Source organism: Apteryx mantelli, chromosome 12 (genome assembly GCF_036417845.1).
Source record: "Apteryx mantelli isolate bAptMan1 chromosome 12, bAptMan1.hap1, whole genome shotgun sequence".
In the NCBI taxonomy this organism is placed as follows: domain Eukaryota; kingdom Metazoa; phylum Chordata; class Aves; order Apterygiformes; family Apterygidae; genus Apteryx; species Apteryx mantelli.
Window position 1 is genome coordinate 26,491,331 of NC_089989.1, and position 17,374 is coordinate 26,508,704.

The 17,374-nt window shown below is 43.6% G+C and overlaps 1 protein-coding gene across 1 annotated transcript in view; it reads left to right on the top strand.

Moving 5' to 3' along the window:
• The window catches only part of ITPR1 (inositol 1,4,5-trisphosphate receptor type 1), a 186,447-nt gene that overhangs the window by 114,744 nt on the left and 54,329 nt on the right, over positions 1–17,374 (top strand). Inside the window, exons 41-43 of the mRNA XM_067303517.1 lie at positions 662–712; positions 4,075–4,207; positions 5,615–5,805. Of these exons, the coding sequence (XP_067159618.1) occupies positions 662–712; positions 4,075–4,207; positions 5,615–5,805 (375 nt within the window). The remainder of the gene's footprint in view (positions 1–661; positions 713–4,074; positions 4,208–5,614; positions 5,806–17,374) is intronic.

Genomic DNA, 17,374 nt, shown 5'->3' on the forward strand with positions numbered 1-17,374 from the left:
ACAAAGTGTGAGTTCTAATCCGTGATAAATTTCTGAAAATTTGCTTCTTTTAGATACTTAATATCTGAAATAAGAGATTTGATTTGGAAATGTGAATGTGCTATGGGACTTTGGTAAATCAGAGTAAAGCCTCGCTGAAGTCTTGAAACACAACCATGGCACTGGAATGAAAACCCTGTAGGTTTTGTCAGAGGCCCTCCACAGTCTCAAAAGAGCTTCATTGACCACAACTGGATACGTTAAAGTACCTACACTTCCACCAGAAGTGTGTGTATAGTGGGGAGGGGTGTTTGTGTGTGTACGTGTGTGTATATGTGTATATGTATGCATGGACATAGTGCATGGTTTCAGCTCTTGAAAACTTTTGTGTTCCTGGTAACTGTAAAATTAGATAGACTTTGTGTTTTCTTTAAATCCCCGAGAATGTGTTGGCATACATGCATGCCATGTGTGGTCTGCTGGAGGGTGTCAAAGCAGACTGGTGAAGTACTGTTAGAGCTAATTAAGGCCTGATGTTGTGTTTAGACAGCTTGCCAGTTGATCTTCCTTATCTCCCCCCTTGCTTTCAGCTGTGACTTTCCTTAATATTTTCCATGAGTGCAAAGATGTTAGTGTCTCTTTAGTGTTGCTCTGCTTTAAAATGACATTTCTGCACGCGCAGCAGGAGCTTGATCAAAGTCTACCACAGAGGCAACTGGAGGATCATAGAAGGGTATGTACAGCTGTCAAGCACACTTAAAATTAATCCACTACCTTTTCCTTTTAAATGGTGAAGTGCAAATCGCGTAGGAAACTTCTGTGGTTGTTGTCAATCTCCTAGAAAGTCTAAAGCTAGCAGCTCCGCTTATGAAACAAGATACATGGGCAGCTCCCACTGTATTAAATGGGAGGAGCGGGTGCTGGGTCGCTTGGAATTAAACCTCAGCCCCTGCTCTAGTCTCTTCACACTTCTAAAGTCTTCCCCTTTGCACACTTGTAAAGTGAGATTAATCGGGCCTTGTGGAGTTTGCTTGTTTTGGTCCCCCAAAAAACCCTCTTCCTTCATAAACAGTCAAGCTGTAAAATCAGCACTCCTAATACTTGCTGGTTCATTACAGTATTTCTCGCTTTCTGCTGCTCTTATAGCCACAAACAGAATAACAGCAACTTATAGCTGCTTCACTCTTAGGTTTTATTAAATATTCTCTGTAACACAGATTTAATGCTGATAACAAGTTTTTGATAACACCTAAACGGAGTTGTTTGTATCTGTTCTATTGATGTATGTACAATAATGTTTGTATACTCCTAACTAATAGTTTACCTTGATGATGAATGCAGATGAAACTGAGTGCTGCTGGATTTTCTAGGTAGCATGTTTGATTTTTCTTAACGCTGCCAAAAATCTGATATTTGTTTGCATACTGTACACATCAAAGTGATGTATAATAGTAACATGATGGTTAAAGAACTGTTCTGAAGCCAAGCATTGCAGCTGAATTAATTATAACATTTCTTAAATACCACATTTTTTCTCTCCTTTATTTCAGTCACATTCTCATACACTTATTAGCTAACACAGTGCTTTTGAGTAATTAAATAAGAGATTAAGTTTTTTTCTCGGCTAGAATTGCAAATGACACTGGATGTGGCAGTGGCTGGCCAGACCTTTGAACCTGTGGATCATCATGCTTTCCTTTCTAATTAGAAACTACAGATGCTTCATGCCTGTTCCCGCTTGTATTTTCTGGTTAGCTTGTCCTGTTTTGGATATAGTCCTAGCCCAGCAAGAAAGCAGACATGCTGCAGGTCTGTCACGAGGGCAGGATTTCCCTGTGAGCTCTGTCCTCTCACCTGAACTATTTTGACTACGAAATCGAGGTTGTCTTCTGCTCCACAATGGACTAGAAAGGAAGGCTAGAGACAACCCAACAAGCTCTAGTTAAACGTCTGGATTCAGGAAGAGGTGGAGTTGACTGAACAGCATTTCTTGTAGTTGGATGTGTGTTAACATCTTCATAGTAAGTTGTAAAAATTACCATTTTTAAATGCCAGTTGTCCTGACAACTGCTAGTTAGTTTAATGGAAGAGAAAAAGGTAATGTGAAAACTTCCATCGTAACTTGATTTTGGCACAGGGCTATATGAATATAACAAATTTCCTTTCTAATCAGTGCACATGTAGAAGAAAGATGTAGTTTGGGGGGCTTTTTTGTCTGGCTTGACCTTGGTCTGTCACGCATTGCTCACCACCTGCCGGACTGAGAGCAGAGAGTGGTTAAAGCACTGTGCTGCGTGTGCTGAACAGCGGCACGGCGTTGTCGGACTAGCTCCGCTGGGGTACAAATCTGCTCGAGCCTTTGAGTTGGTCTCTTGCCTCTCCTACGTTTGCACAATTGGGCCCAAGCGGTGCTAGGAAGTGTATGCCCCTTGGAAAAGTACTGATTATTTTTTTTGGTACTGTTGTTTCAAAGTGACTTGCTTTTTTATTATTTATTTATTTGGACTTTTGGAAGCGGCTGGCCCAAAAGCTCTCCTAGTGTTTATTTTACATCTCATCTCCCTTCCTCTTCCCATCCCCCTCTGCCTCTGTAAAATGCAGCTCCTATGTAGCTGCTTTCATGCTAATAATCTCTAGGAGCAATTTTAATCCGCTAAACTGCAGTGAGAAGCAGAAGGCCGCAGCCCTGACGTGAGCGCCGGCCGTACAGAAAGAGCAGTGGTCTCTGACAAACTGCAGAGAGGTGTCTAGCTTCTTAGATCAGAAGCGATTTCTGAAAGTTTTTGGAGGGTTTTTAATTCCCGGATGGACTGCTACTGTGATAGGGAGAAGAGCCCAAGGGAACAGGTTTCTCAAATCCTGGGAGACTTCTGTTGCACCACGGGTGTCTTTCCAGGGCATTGCAGTATCAGAATTTACCTAATCTACCTTTGTGTGTGCTAACTTGAGTATCAAAAACAGCGTGGCCTGGTAGTGATGGAGTTGTGACCTAATGAACACTTTTATATGGATCTATTTACTTATTTGTGTTTGAAAGACCTCTTGTGAAAGTGTTAGATGTAAAGCTTCGCTTATGTAGCACCTAATATTAAACTGTGTAATTAATGATGTTTTGAATCTATAGCCAAGCTACTAATGTGATCTGAAATACAGCTGGAAATCAGTGTTGAGCACTTGTTTTGTGAATGGAGATCAAGACTCTTTAGTTGGTATGAAGTTATTTGTGGCTAGCTTTGTTTTTTTGAATCCCCAGAAAATTCCACCCCCACCCCAAATCCTGTCTCGGGCTGGCAGTCCTGTAATCACAGGCCACGTCCATTACAGAGAGGTAGCTCACAGTTGATAAATGCTGGTCTATAGGCACAAAGACCTTACAGAGATTAATCCAGCGATGGTGCTTCTGTACCCATCCATTGCTGGCCGTACTGCCAGCTTTTCTATGGCTAAATGACTAGGAATTCCTCTTAAAAACTTAGAGGGGAGCAGCGCAGGGTGCATAGGCCAACACTGAAGCTGGGAGGTGTTTTGATCTCTTTTGGTGTCTGTTGACGAAAACAGCATGTACGTGGAGCAGAACTTGCAGGCGGTCGCGGAGCTGGAGCTCGTGCAGACGCAGCCGGTGGCGGTGGCCAGCACCGGTCCGTGGTGGGTGCTGCCACTGGCTTCAGCCAGCGACGCAGGGCAGGGGCGAGCGGCACGCTGCTAATGTTTTCTGAACTCCTCCTCTTCCTTTTGTGCTGCTGGGGCACAGATTCCACTTTTTTACGTGTAAGACTGAGACAATAGTTTTTCTTATCAATTTAAAAAAGATGCTCTTTCAGAATAAGGTCAGCCCAGCGAGCTTTCACGTGATGTCGGAGTGGTAGCTGTTCCTGGCGCTTGGAGCCCGTAAGCTCCTTTGAGCCCTCTCTGGGGTCCAGGCCTTCCTGAGAACATCTGAAGGCGCTAAGCGGGTTCTCGAGTCTCCAGCGCGCAGCTCCCCCTCCCGCGCGGCTAGTAGGCTAGTTATAAGCACAGTCCCCTTGCTGCTGAATATTACTAGTTTATTTAATCGTTAAACTCAAATGGTGATTTCATTATCCTCTTTGAATTAAGGGTGAGGCACTCAGGCAAGTTTTGGTCAACCGCTACTATGGCAACGTCAGACCGGCGGGAAGACGAGAGAGCCTCACGAGCTTTGGCAATGGCCCGCTATCTGCTGGAGGCGCTAGTAAAGCCGGGGGAGGAGGTAGGATGCGCTGCCTGCTAACTAGTGATTGTGTGACTCTGCCCTGCCAAATTGTCTTTGTCTGTTCCTGCATGACAAATTGAATATCTTACAGGTGAAATAGCCTTTTTCCCCCCTCCCTTCAGACTTTTCCCCTACTATTCTGTCCTATGAAATTCACAAAAAAAGAAGAAATTATGCACAGTGGATGGTGAAGAAGTCCTACTTGCTTGTCGGTCCTGGCTTTGGAAACTTCAATATGTTTTAACCCTCCTTGAGGGATTTTGTTTTAAGCTGAGCTAAGCATAGCTCTCCTGTCTCTAATCATGTAAACTGCTTTTTATTCATGCAGATGAGAGTAGTATTTTTTTTTTTTTCTTACTGCATTTGAGAAAATACTTTAAAATGAAAACAGACAGAGCTTTTTATGCTTTCCAGAGACTTTGTTGGTCTGGCTTGATTTTTGTGGTTTTGCTTTGAACGAATTTACTTAAGAAATCTGATCAATTTAGTATTTGCAATAATATTGGGAAAATGTGCTCACAGGGAAGTCAGATTAACCATATCTAAAACAAAAGCATTTCATTGTATTACACAGAGATTGCAGGGTAGGATGAGCAAAAATTACGTTTGAAGTCAACTGTAAAATGCAGCTTATTTAATTTGAGACCATTTGCTAAAAAAGCCAGTAATGTCATGCACATTTGTCAAAATACAATTCAGTGGGTTTTGCCTCTTCAGCATAAAGACTGTCAGTAATCCTGTTGAAAGCAGGCTTGATCAGGAATAATGAAAAATATATTTCCCCCCTGCCTTTTTCTGAAATTGGTATATATTACATTTGTCCTTGTGTAATGCTGCTGTCTGTCATACTCTTCCACTTACTAATCAGTTTTCCTCAGTTCTGGTTCTTCTTGCCTCTTCCACAGACTCTCTTGCCCACTTATGTTTGTTTATCTGTGGAGTTTTATGGTTCTGTACAGCGCTTTGCCATCTACTGGAATTTGTCTTGCCTTTTCTCTGTCACTTCATTGGTACTGCAAAACCTTCACTTTCTCTTGTATCCCTGAATCCATGCTGTTTCCAGAATGATCTTCCAGTACATCAGTCGCCTTTCCAACTCCTGTTTCTGATGAAGTGGTAGTTGCAGTAGCTGTTTCTTACTGTCAGCCAAGGCTGTCCTCAGGATACCACCTCCCTCAGACTTGCACACGTTAAAGCAGCGTGAGGTACCCATCTCGCAATGTGTCCTCTGTGCTCCAAGCTGCAAACTTTTCCTTGCAGAATTGCTATGTGTTGAGTTCCTTGCTGTTAATAAATGTATGTACCATTTGGGATAGGTTAATTATTTAAACCAGAAGAGAGATCCCATCACCTTAGAGTGGAAGGATTTGAATCTCAGGCTGTTTGTCATGATCACCTTTATAGGAGGAAGCTCCGGATCAAGTTCAATGAGCCGAGGTGAGATGAGTTTGGCAGATGTCCAGTGTCATCTGGATAAAGAAGGTGCATCCAACCTGGTTATAGACCTCATCATGAATGCCACCAGTGACAGAGTCTTTCATGAGAGCATCCTACTAGCCATTGCCCTTCTGGAAGGTGGGAACACTACAATACAGGTAGGAATATGGAAAACATCAAGCTTATAACTAGGACATGTTGGAAAGGGGAATGTTTTATGAAATCCCGGAAACTTCAGGATCTAAAGGAGATGGGAGGGGAATGACTAAATAATCTTTGACCTGTAATTAAGGGAAATAGCAGTCCTTACCATGCAAGAAGTAGCTTATTAAATGTTTGCATAGGAACTAGGTATTTTTATTCCTCAGGGCCATATAGAAGAATGTATAACAAAATAATTTTGCAACTTAAGTTAGTGTGACTACTTTCATGAGTAAGTTTAAGCAACCGCAAGTTGCTCTGAGACTTTTACTAGGTCTTACAGTTCAGACCAAAATTTAAAATAATTTTATGGTAAACTCCAGATAATCACCTTTCTCCTGTGATCTTGCTGTTCTTGGCTTCTGTGTTTTAAATGATTTGATTTCTCTACATGAGATTTACACCAATTGGACCTGCCAGCCTGGGGTTAGTATGGATTTTAATAAGCATACAGCAAGTAGCTTGTTATATTTCAGAAATGTAGTATTCTGTTACACACAAAGTAAAATCTTACTATGGCAAAAACATACCTGCAAAGATTATTGAATGTGTAATATCTTAGAACATGTGCAAAGTCAAAAGAGTATTTGCAGGCAGCCTGTTTCCATCTTGGACAGTTCAGAGGTAGACTGGGCTTTATGCATAGATATTGCAGAGAGTATTATCCCCTTTCCTGTCCGCCACTGCCATGTGTCTGCCATGTGTTTCACGTGTCTGAACAAAACAGTCAGTGATTTGTTTAAGGAGGTCATTTTCCCAGACAGTTCTGTTCTTTTCTGAGAAGTGATATTTCCAAGCATTTGATATATGTGACTGGTTTAGGCTTATAATTAGGATGCAGTACAAATGGCATTAAATTATAGGCTGTTGCCAAAATGGACAATCCTGTTCTGGCTAGCTCTGTCCCCTCCTTTGTGTGAATTGTACAGTTGTGGAGTGCGTTGAATCGAGTTGCTAATCTGACAGAAAACCAGCCTGACAATGAAAACAGATGTGATGTGCCACAGCAGAGGTGTTGCTAAAACCTGACCAGAGATGTGTGGAAGAGCAGGGCTGTTTTGGGTAGCGATACAGGATGAGATTTGATGAAGTGTAACAGAGCTGAATCCTGACTTGTTATAATTGATGATTGTGGTTAAGACTTGCACTAGATCTCTACAGCACCACTGCCTCTTCATGCCTTTTTGGGGCATGGTAAATTTTTGAGAGGAGAGAGGACTTTTTGGGGTTCCTTCTTCAATCTCTGAATCTGTAGTTATTACTCTTCTCCCCCCACTGTATATATACTCTAGAGTGAAGCTTCTTTGCAAGAGACAAAGTGGGACTAGAGCATTTGAAGTTCCATGTCACCTTAAACTGCAGTGACAGGGTTAATTACCTTGGGGACAGTCACTCTTTTAAATTTCCTGATCTTCTCAAATGTAAGGGAACCTGAGCTTTCATCTTCCTAGCTCACAGGTAGCCTCAGGTAACCTCACACACTGTCATGCTGGAAGGAAAAACAAATTCTGCACCAGCCTGACACGGACAGATCCTTTGCTTATCCTGGACTGAGTAGAGTCACTTCCCTGCTGTATGCAAATCCTTGTTGGAGTTGGAGACAGGTTCCTTAGCTCATCTGGTCAAAACAAACAGGGAAATGTCCGATCCTTCTCCGCAGACACCTCTTTCACCAAAAAAAAGGAGACTGTTCGGTTTGCATTTGCTGTCGAGAGCTGCAAGTTGGGAGATTGTAAAATAACTATGTGGTTAGGAAAGAGCTATTGGCATAAGGTGGTTATAGCAAATCACATGACGCTTCGACATCCGTGCCGTGTGATCCTGCCAATTTCAGTTGCACTCTTGCCTTTTTAGATATTACTTCCGGCAAACCAGAATAACAATTTTCCATCCTTTCCTACTCAGGGTTAAGTGCTTAGTGGTTCTCTTTACCTTCAGAAAAATGTTCTGGGCAGGCAGCAGTTATTCTGTGCATATGCGTGTACGTGCTCTAATGTAGCAGTAAAGGGGTTGGAAGGGAATTCTAATTTAGATTGCTTTTAAGTACAGAATATTTTATGAACCAAATCACTTGCGGATGCCTGCAGCTAATACTGTAAGACTGTGAGGTCTTGGACACACCCAGGAGCTCTAACTCATGCATGCAAAGTATAGATGAAACTTTACTGAAAATATCCTGTGAAGAGGTTGTGATGTAGCTATGCTGTGCTATAACAATTCAACAGCCTAGCAGGCAAAAGGCAAAGCAGGTTTATTAATGTACAGAGATGTTCCCCGACTTAGCTCTGCCAGTGATACCTTGCAAGTTCCCTGGGGCCTGAGCTTCCTTGTTTTACTTGCACTGTCGCTAGCACATGTGAACCCCCTTAATCAGGACCGCTACAATATCAGTAAAGGTCAGCACATATTCAGCTCTCTAGTCTTTCAGTATTATTTGAGACATGAAAGCCAAGTAAATAAAACTTTAAAATGTAGAAAAATGCCAACCACAAAGTTTAACTTCTGGGAGAACAGCTGGCTCAACATTGGTGAATCAAAATGGAGGTTTATGCATTAGTAAAATCATGGTTTCAGCTCTGTATCTCCTAGAGTAATTGCTGAGTGATGTCCAAGTTAAACCAGCATCCTGACACAGTAAATTCATGTAACCAAACTTTCTTCTCTCCACGTAGTAAGAATAGCATGTCTGCTCACCCAGAAAACAGAGAAGGCTCTGGGTGAAACCAAGCTATTAGGGAACACTACAGAAGAACTACTTGAGATAGTCACTCGTCTGCATAGCTTTAAATTGACATTTTTTTTTTATACAGCAGTCTTTCACCACAGCGCAGAAAAGATTTAATAAAGGAGTAGAGCAGTGTGATGTCTGCTATTAGTAGAACTTTATTTTTGCAAAATACACTGCAAAAATTTTCTGGCTGCTTATGAAAACGTTTTGAGCCTTTTCTGGCTCCCTCATGAAAATGAACCCATTACTTTCTGTGGTCTTTATCCTGTGGTCGTCTTCTAATCTACAGTTTTCTTAATTTTGCAGATTAGATAGAGCTTCATAACCCTTGCAATCTGCAGTGTGGATTTTCTTAAGTTTTGCAGTGGTTTCCAGTAAATGCCAGTGGAATAGTCATCTTCACTCTCTGGACTAATAACTTTGTTCATTTTGCATCAGATATGTTTGTCATTGTGAAACTTGACCTAGCCAAATCAGCCAGCTTTGGCATTGAGTTCTAACACAATTCTAACACAAACTGATCTTCATTTCACAATTTTATGGTCGTTATTAGCAGCTCTCGATATATAGTATTTTGAACAAGTTCATTCTGTGATCTGTCTGAATCAATTTTACCGAACTTAAATTGCTTATTTCTACAGCCTTTTGGGAATAGGAAACTAGTGGGACAGAGACAGGTTATGTAAAAAGTTTTTTTGGCAGCAAAGGCAGAGGTATTGTCCCTGCATGGCATTTTCTTAACTCCAGGTTTTCACACGGGAAACGTGTTGGGCCTGAAGTTAAGCAAAAGGTTTGTACCAACACAAGGAACTTGCATGTGATGATTGTAACCTGGTTAATAATGGGAGTTCCCGGTAACTCCCATGCGCTGTAGTGGAAGAATAGATCCCTGTGATGTTGGAAAGGGATAACTGGAATAGGTGTTACTGTTGCATTAGGTACGTACAGGGCCAATATTAAGGCTAGGCAAAGTAGGTGGTTGCCAACTCTAATAGAAAAGCAAATCTAGAAAGGTTCCTTGTTATAACTGGCAAGAGTGATTTTTATTGGAGTGTTAAGAAAATGAATGTGGGGGAGAAGCAGAACAAGAAAAAACTCCTGCTTTGTCTTCGTGAATCAGCTAAGCCGGCACTGTCGGGCACACTTAATCCCATGCTGCCCCGTTTTGAGGGATGAATGTGGACGTGATAAATGCACTCTAATTTGGTGAGGCTGGGGAAAGACAGCTGTCTTTGCCCAGTTGAAGCCCTCCGGATGGCACCTTTTCTAGGTTACTCCTAGTTTTTAGAGTAGACTCCGAAGCCCTGTCAGCTGCTGCGGTGAGAGGTGCCGCTGACGGGTCTGCGGGTGCCTCCGGTCGGTGAGAGCCCCAGTTTACGCTGGGAAGGGTGCCCTGATTTACGAGGCGGCAGAAACGCGGGTGGAACCGCAGGGTCGAAACCAGACAACAAATGAACCTGGCAAACGCTGCTGTTCCCGAGCTGAAAATTACATAAACCCCGCTATTAATTTATATAACCCTCGGTGGCATGTGCCTTGTGCAAGCCGGCTCGGGCAGCGCGGCGCGGCCGCTCGCAGGTGCAGCGCGGCTCGGGAAGCCTCTGCAGGGCCCGCGGGCACTGGCCCCGGCCGGACACCCTGACCCTGCTTGGCAATTGCTCTTGCTCCTAGGCAAGCTTAATTTACGGCTCCTCCTCTCCCTCAGAGGAGATCAAAGGATAGTCCGTTCCCTGCGTAAGCTGCCGCAGAGCGAATTTACCTCAATTAAAGTAACCTCGGCAAATGAGTGACGGTGGAGGAAATTGCTGAAGACTGCTCCTGTAACACTCCTCTCCTCTGCCAAATAAAAATTATATGCACCATACACTCTGCTTCACCTCCTTCGAGTTTCAGGTTTCCTGGGTCTGTGGAAGTTGATGACAAGTAAACTCCCTTACATAACTTCCTCTCCATGGAGATTTTGGCCAGCTTGTTTAATTAGGGATCTTCTCAAAAGTTAGATTATGTGACAAATTACCCCCACAGCTGCCAGTGTTTTCAGGAAGGGAAGGGAAGGGGAGACCGAAGGCTCGGGTTTGAGGCTTTTGAGTGCCCCCCCAAGTCAGCGCGCAGCAGAGCTACCACTGCATGGTGTGATAAGGGCTTCCCCCCTTCACCTGCGATTCTTTCCAAGCCACCCAAAGCGGCCCCGCACAAGCTAGGTGCCAGAAATCACTCCTCCTCGATTAGTCTGGTTTAGTAGGAAATCCTGGTCTGGGTAAAATGCTGGACTAATGTGGCTCTCCTATCTCCAGCTGTGTTTCGCACCGCAGGCGCACACCCTCAGACCCCGGGGACTTTCTCCTCGTGCGTCGCCACCACTAACAAAACTCCAGCGAGGTGATCTGTGGTCGCCTTCACTGAGCTCGGTGCCTCACACTGTCCCAAGATGATTGATAATTATTAAATAATTGCATAATTGATGCACAAGAAGGAATTGAATCCAGACTTACCGATTTCTATTTCTGGCCCCTAAGAAAGAAACTGAAGTTATCTCCATTCTTGCTAGGCACAAGGAGCCCACCACCACCTCTGGCAGAAAGTGCAGTTTTGACAGTGCTGGTATTAAGAGCACTAAAGTGCTGAAAAGCACCAAAAAGTGCTTCAGGTTCTGGCCTTGTGCTAAGAAAAACATGCGGAAACCTTGAAAATCTCAAGGGCTAAATACAATATTCAGTAGTCTAAAACCTCTTTATTTGGCCATGGTTGTTTGCATATCGTTTTAAAAGCAGACAGCTCAGATCTGTTCTGCTGCCCTTTTGCTCCGTTTTTGCTTCAGTGTAAAATGATTTCTGAGCAGTTTTTGTCTTGTAGTGTTAAAGCTATTTTCAGAACTTGACCACTGAAAGGGATAGACCTCTTCGCTCTCGGTCATACCTGTGTGCCTTTCTGATGCTTAGCTCTTCGCTTGTGTGCACAGCATGGCAGCCTGAATGTGTCATTTTTATTGCTGTCTGCTGTAGCTTTCCCATTTTATGAAGCAGTAACTTTGAGACAGATGTGTCCTTCAACTTACTGTAGTGTTAGCTGTGAAATAGTGACAAAAGTTGAAAGATAAGAAACGCTAAAAAGATCAACAGTGAAATAGCTGGAAACAGCCAGACAACCTTTTTTTTTTTTTTCGCTTTCCCTGTTGGCCTAACTATGCACTGTCCTATACAGTTGCCAAAACACTTAGTTTCCCAGTGTCCACAATTGCAATTGCTCTCAAATTTTAGGAGAAAATTTTGCAAAGTATTGCAGAAGTAATGATGATGTAAAACTCAGATTTAGTAGCATAATTGTGTTTTAGGGTTTGTGGTTTGAACTTTTTTTAACAAATTTAGTTTTTACAAAATTTGCAAGATTCACGGGTATCTGTGAGCTCACAAAATCTACATGATGACAAATGCTTCACAGGGCCAAAACATTTTTGGATCACTGAACTTTTGTAAATAGCACTTGAACTTCTGGTCACTGAAAAAAAAAAATCTTTATTTCTGCTGTTTGAAAGCTCCTTACCCCCATATGGAATGAGAAGAATTGTTGGTTTATAATAGGCAGTCAGAATTCTTTGATATGGGATTCAATGTTGTATCTTTTTAATGATTTTGATTATACCTGTTTAGGAAACTAATGCAAAACCAGCAAGCTATTGGTGCCTATTAAGTGGTTGCCTGTGTCTTTCACTATTTGAATTAGTCTTTCTCAAGTTAAAATATACTGTAAAAATTCAAATTTACTTTTGACATTCTAAATATGTTACTTCGGAACATGACATACAAAAAATGTAAATCTTGATAAGGGCCTACATCAAACATTGCCTTCCCCTGTGGGCAGTGGTCTTGTCCGAGAGAGGTCTCCAAAATGAACCATCAAGAACCAATTGCGTGCAGCAGTTGCCTTCAAAACGAGGCATTGCACTTCCTCTAGTAATTAAGTCAGCATTAAGGAAATGCGTGTAGCAATGCAATGCAGATCGTCATGCGTGCGAGGAGATTTTAGGTTGCAAGCCTTTGAGAACACACAGAGTCTGTTTCATGTGTATTTAATGCATTTAGCACAGCGCAGTCGAGCATCTCACTTAGCCATTAGGCACCACCGTGTTAAACACAAACAAACAAGCCCTGATAATAATGCATGGAGAGGCGGAGGGGAAAGCTGCCGGGAATCATCACTGCCCTTGTTTTACAAAGATGATTTCATTTTTATTGGGAGCAGTAACGTGTATCTATCACAGACGAGTTTGAGAACAGGGTGCATAAAGTGCGGTCATGGCTTCTGTGTTTCTACTTCTGCTGCAACTGATGCTTTCTGAAGCAAACGGGGCCACCAGGATTTCAGTATCATAGCATCTTTCTGGAACTCGGTCTTTTTGGCCAAAGGAAGGTTTTCCCCTTAGATTTTGAGGTGGCCATTTGTGCAATTGAGCAATATAGGCGAAAATGAGATGTGCCACATCTGAGTTCAGCTGCTTCACTTATCTCCTAGTGCTGGTAGCCTTGTATACAAAATTGTTTGTGGTTATTCGTGACTATGGGCCTCTCCTGCGGAAATTCGGTTGGTGTTGAGGTGCGAGTCTTACCGTAAGGAGCCGAGGATGCCGACTGCTAGTTCTTCCTATTGCCCTCTGTGGAAACCATGTCCAACTTAAACTTTGGAGATAATCCCTAACAGGATTAAAGTCCTCCACAAGCAGGCAGAGGCAAGCTATTCAGAAAAACAAGGTCATGCTGCAATTTTTTTTTTTTTTTGGTAAGCACAGGAATCAACAAAGAGATGTTATATAACTTCTATTTATATCCTACTTGCTCACTAGCTGCAGGCATACGAGAGGAGCCGAGAAGGGAATTTAATGAGCTCTCGGGGCTTGCTCACCTTCCAGAGCTGGTAGGAGCCAGCTTGTTTTTGAAGTGCGTCAGCAAATGAAACTGGTGGTGGGTGGGTGGTTTGGGTAGGTGGACTGACTTGTTGCTATGGTTTTCTTTAATTCCTCCGTCTCTCAAGAAGATCTTACACTTTTCTTTTTTTTTTTTTACCTCCCCCCTTTTGGGGAGTCTGCAGACTTCCTTGTTTCTCACACCTCCCCGTAGCTCCCCGGTTCCCCCGGGAAGCGGGATGCCAGCTGCTGCGGCGCCGGAGCCGCCCGGCGAGCGGTGCGAGCCCTCAGTGCGTGCTCGCACACGTGCGCGGGAGGAGCGGGTCGGGCCCCGAGGCGCCCACGCTTTGAAAGCCATCTGCTCCCCGTTTGCAGGGATTTTAAACCCTGAACTGAAGAGTCTCGTTTCTACCTGTAATTCCCCTCGCGCTGCGTTACTTCCTTCCAGTCATGGGGCGTCGCTGCCTTGGCCGCTGCCCGCGGGTTTGGTGTTGGTGGGCACCCCGCTGGCGCTGACTCAGCGGGGCGGCACAGGGGTGGGGGGGGTTGGGTCCCCCGGGGGAGGGCAGCCGGGGGGGGGGGATGTTTTTACTTTCCTTTTCATGAAATGGCTTTAAAACCCACTAAGATTTTTTAAGTGCTGCAGGAGGAAAACTTTGTAGGATACAAGGGCTCTTCCAGAAATGAGTGGCGTAATTCTCCCACCGCTTCTGTTTATCGCGTGTGGGGAAAGACTCGCGTTTTTGCAAGGGGCTGTTTCTAGAGAGTCGTCCTGCCCCCCCACCCCACCCCCCCGGAGCCGCCTGGGTGAGCCAGGGCCGAGGCGCCGAGCGGGCGCAGGGCCTTGCGGGGCAGCGCGTACCCCCGCGTGCCTGTGACGGCCGCGGCCGGGGCGGTTTGTCTTGTTTGTGCAGAACAGAGCTGGGAAGTCCCCTCTCCGTTTTCAGGACAGAGGTGATTTGACAGTTTGCAATAAAACCGGGCTATTGAAGTGTTTTGGCAGATTTACCTTACGGGTTTATTTCAAACTATGAAGTATGTTCAGCATGAAATATTTCAGCTGCCGTTTCGTTAAGCTGTGCAAGACTGATGATATCAAAATGATGGATCTTTACCAAGCCAGGATGTGCAAAAGATTTCAAGAAAGGAGAAGGGCCAGTGATATTTAAAAAGAAGAAAAAGAAATAGAGAAAGAAAAGTTGGTTTTTACATTCTGCACTGGATCCCTTGCAATATGTTTAGGCAGAACATAAAGGGTTGGGGTTTGCACTTAATTCAGTGCTTGTGTTAGCGCTGCAGTTCCCCTTCTTAAAATGTAGCTCCTTCGAAGTAGTCCAGCTATAAGAAATGGCATGGAGGTGCCAAGAGCTTGCCGCAAATGTGAAGCAGCACAGAAGTTTTGCATTAGTTCCTACTGGCAGCCTGTCTGGATAACCCAGGCAAGTTAATATCCCCATAATAATTTCTCTCTAGTGGTGGGATGAAGTGTCCTGAATCCATGCCAGGTAGCTGATCTCTCTCTTTCTTTCTCTCTTTTTCTCTCTCTCTCTCTCTCTCATCTGAAGGGACTTTCCTCTCCAAAATACCCCTGACTGGCCAAGTTCACAGGATATTTTCTGTTCACTGATAGAGAAACGAGGAGGGAGATGACAACAGTAATTTTGTGCGAGGTGTTTGCTGGCATTTTGCTTTCCTTTATTTGTAAGCAATGGCTTGTTTTCCTGGGGAATTCTTTGGGATCTCTTCAGGTGGTCTGGCAGGCTTTAATGCATGTGGTCCCCTGAAACAGCCTTGTGAATTATGGAGGGTGTGGTGCAGAAAATGCTCCCTCCTCTACAGGATAACGGCAATCCTTGTTTGGGTTTCACAGCCAAACGCTCTCCTAAAATCGGGCCATCCTTCTTTCAGGAAGAAGCGTGCATCTGAACAGATGTATCTTAAATCCAACACTGGTTAATAGGTTTTAGTTATATTTCTCACAACTTGATCGTTCAGACAGCGCATGTAGTCCAGCCTGTAATTACTAAGTCTGGGAACAAAAGCCAAGCTATTTGATGCAAAACAATAAAACGATGGTTCCTTTTCTTGTTTAACAAAACACAGCTGTGACTTCGGGGCGGATGGAGCTACCAGTTAACTGCAGAGATTAAGGTGTCCCACGTGAAGGTGACAGCTCACATGAACAAGACTTGCAAAGCCTTTGAGAGGCGACAGCTAGGAACAGGCTGATTCGTGATTATTCCATTTAATAATCCCACCCTGTGCACAGGCCCACGCAGAGTTAAGCAAGTTTGTTGTGAGTTAGTTTGTGTGGTCTCTATATTCAATGCACACCAAACTAAGGTACTAGTCTGTAGGGTAGGCTACCGCTGGGTATTACAACTTCAGCCTCCAAAGGGCCGGTGTCAGCTTTGCTGGTCAACAAGCCTGTTTGCTACCCGTTGCTGATGCATGAGACATGTTAAGAAGCATTTGTACGTGCCCTTGTGGTTATCCTGGCAATTCCACTCCCCTGAACTTGTATGTAATTAGCTGAGTTTCTCTTCCACTCATCTGTGATAATTATATATATTTCTGTGTCAAAGAACTTGGAAGGCAAGGCAGGAGGGGAGAAGAGGTAATGTGCTAATGTTAGGAAATGTGCCTGGTTTTTGTTGTGGTTTTTAAATGTGACTCTAGAATCTGTATTTTTAATAAGTTGCAAAATTTGAGAGTGCATCAAAAAATAACTACAGAAAATGATATGAAGACAGAATAAAATGGCAGCAAGAAAGATTTGAAAAACTAGTGTTTTCAGTTTAGGAAAAAGGACTGAAAAGTAACCTTTTAATAGTGTATGTAAATAATTTGAAGGGGAGAAGATACCATGTACCTGGGATGACCATGAAGGAGAAATAACCTTTAAAAAAAAATAAAAAAAATCAGTGACTGGTAGTTAGAATGTGACATAAAAAGGAGCTTACTCACACATTTCGAACAGTTATTAACCACCGGAACAGACTACAAAGAGACACGGTTCGTCGTCTCTGACGCCTTCTAAAGAAAGACAGGATGCTTTTCTCGAAAAGATGCATTACTTAAACATGTCTTTAAGCTCAGTTAATGAGTGAGAGCTATAAGGGCTCAGGATGCTCAAGGGTGGGCCAGGCTGTGCTCTGAAATGCCAACTTTGCCTCTGGTTTATTTTGTCGCAGTGGTGCTTCGAGGCCCAAGAGTGGATCAGGACTGTGGTGGTGCTCTAGTCAAATCGGTCACTTGGCTTTCAGCCTTTTCTCCTGCAAAATGTTTTGTGCAGACCAGTGGCATGAAGGCATAGAAAATAGAACAAATAATCCTTGGTGATGATATTTATTTGCTGTCCTTTTCTAGCCCAGAGAGAGCAGGCTGGAGGGGCGAAGGTGGAAGGAGGGTTGCCTGATCTCTTCAGGAGCAGAGTGGTGTTGGAGAGGAAAAGCAAAGAAGTTACTGCATAGGTTTCCTTGTATCTGCTTTCCTCTGTGGTAGTTAAATAGACTATTTTGAATTGATGTCAGGAGAAGGAAGGCATCTGGCTGGCTTTGCAGAAGCATAATGGCCTATGCCGAACCCTTCTCCTTTTCCACCCCCTTGAAACAAACACAAGCTCATGGTGACTCTCGAAGCACCAAACGCTTGCAAAAGATGCAGCATGCTGTGGCTTGCCTGGTCCCTGCTACCTGCAAGGAAGCAGTGCACTGCAGAAGCACATTCCCCTCTGTCACCTGCAAGACTTTGCACTTGCAGACCTTTATGGAAAGAGATTTTTTCCCCTTGTGTTTCTATGCAGTTTAACATAGCTTTTTCCATTGTCCCAAAGGAGAACTAAACTATGAAGTTAGTTTTGAATGAAGGTGTGTAGGTGGGTGTTACTCCATGTTTAAAA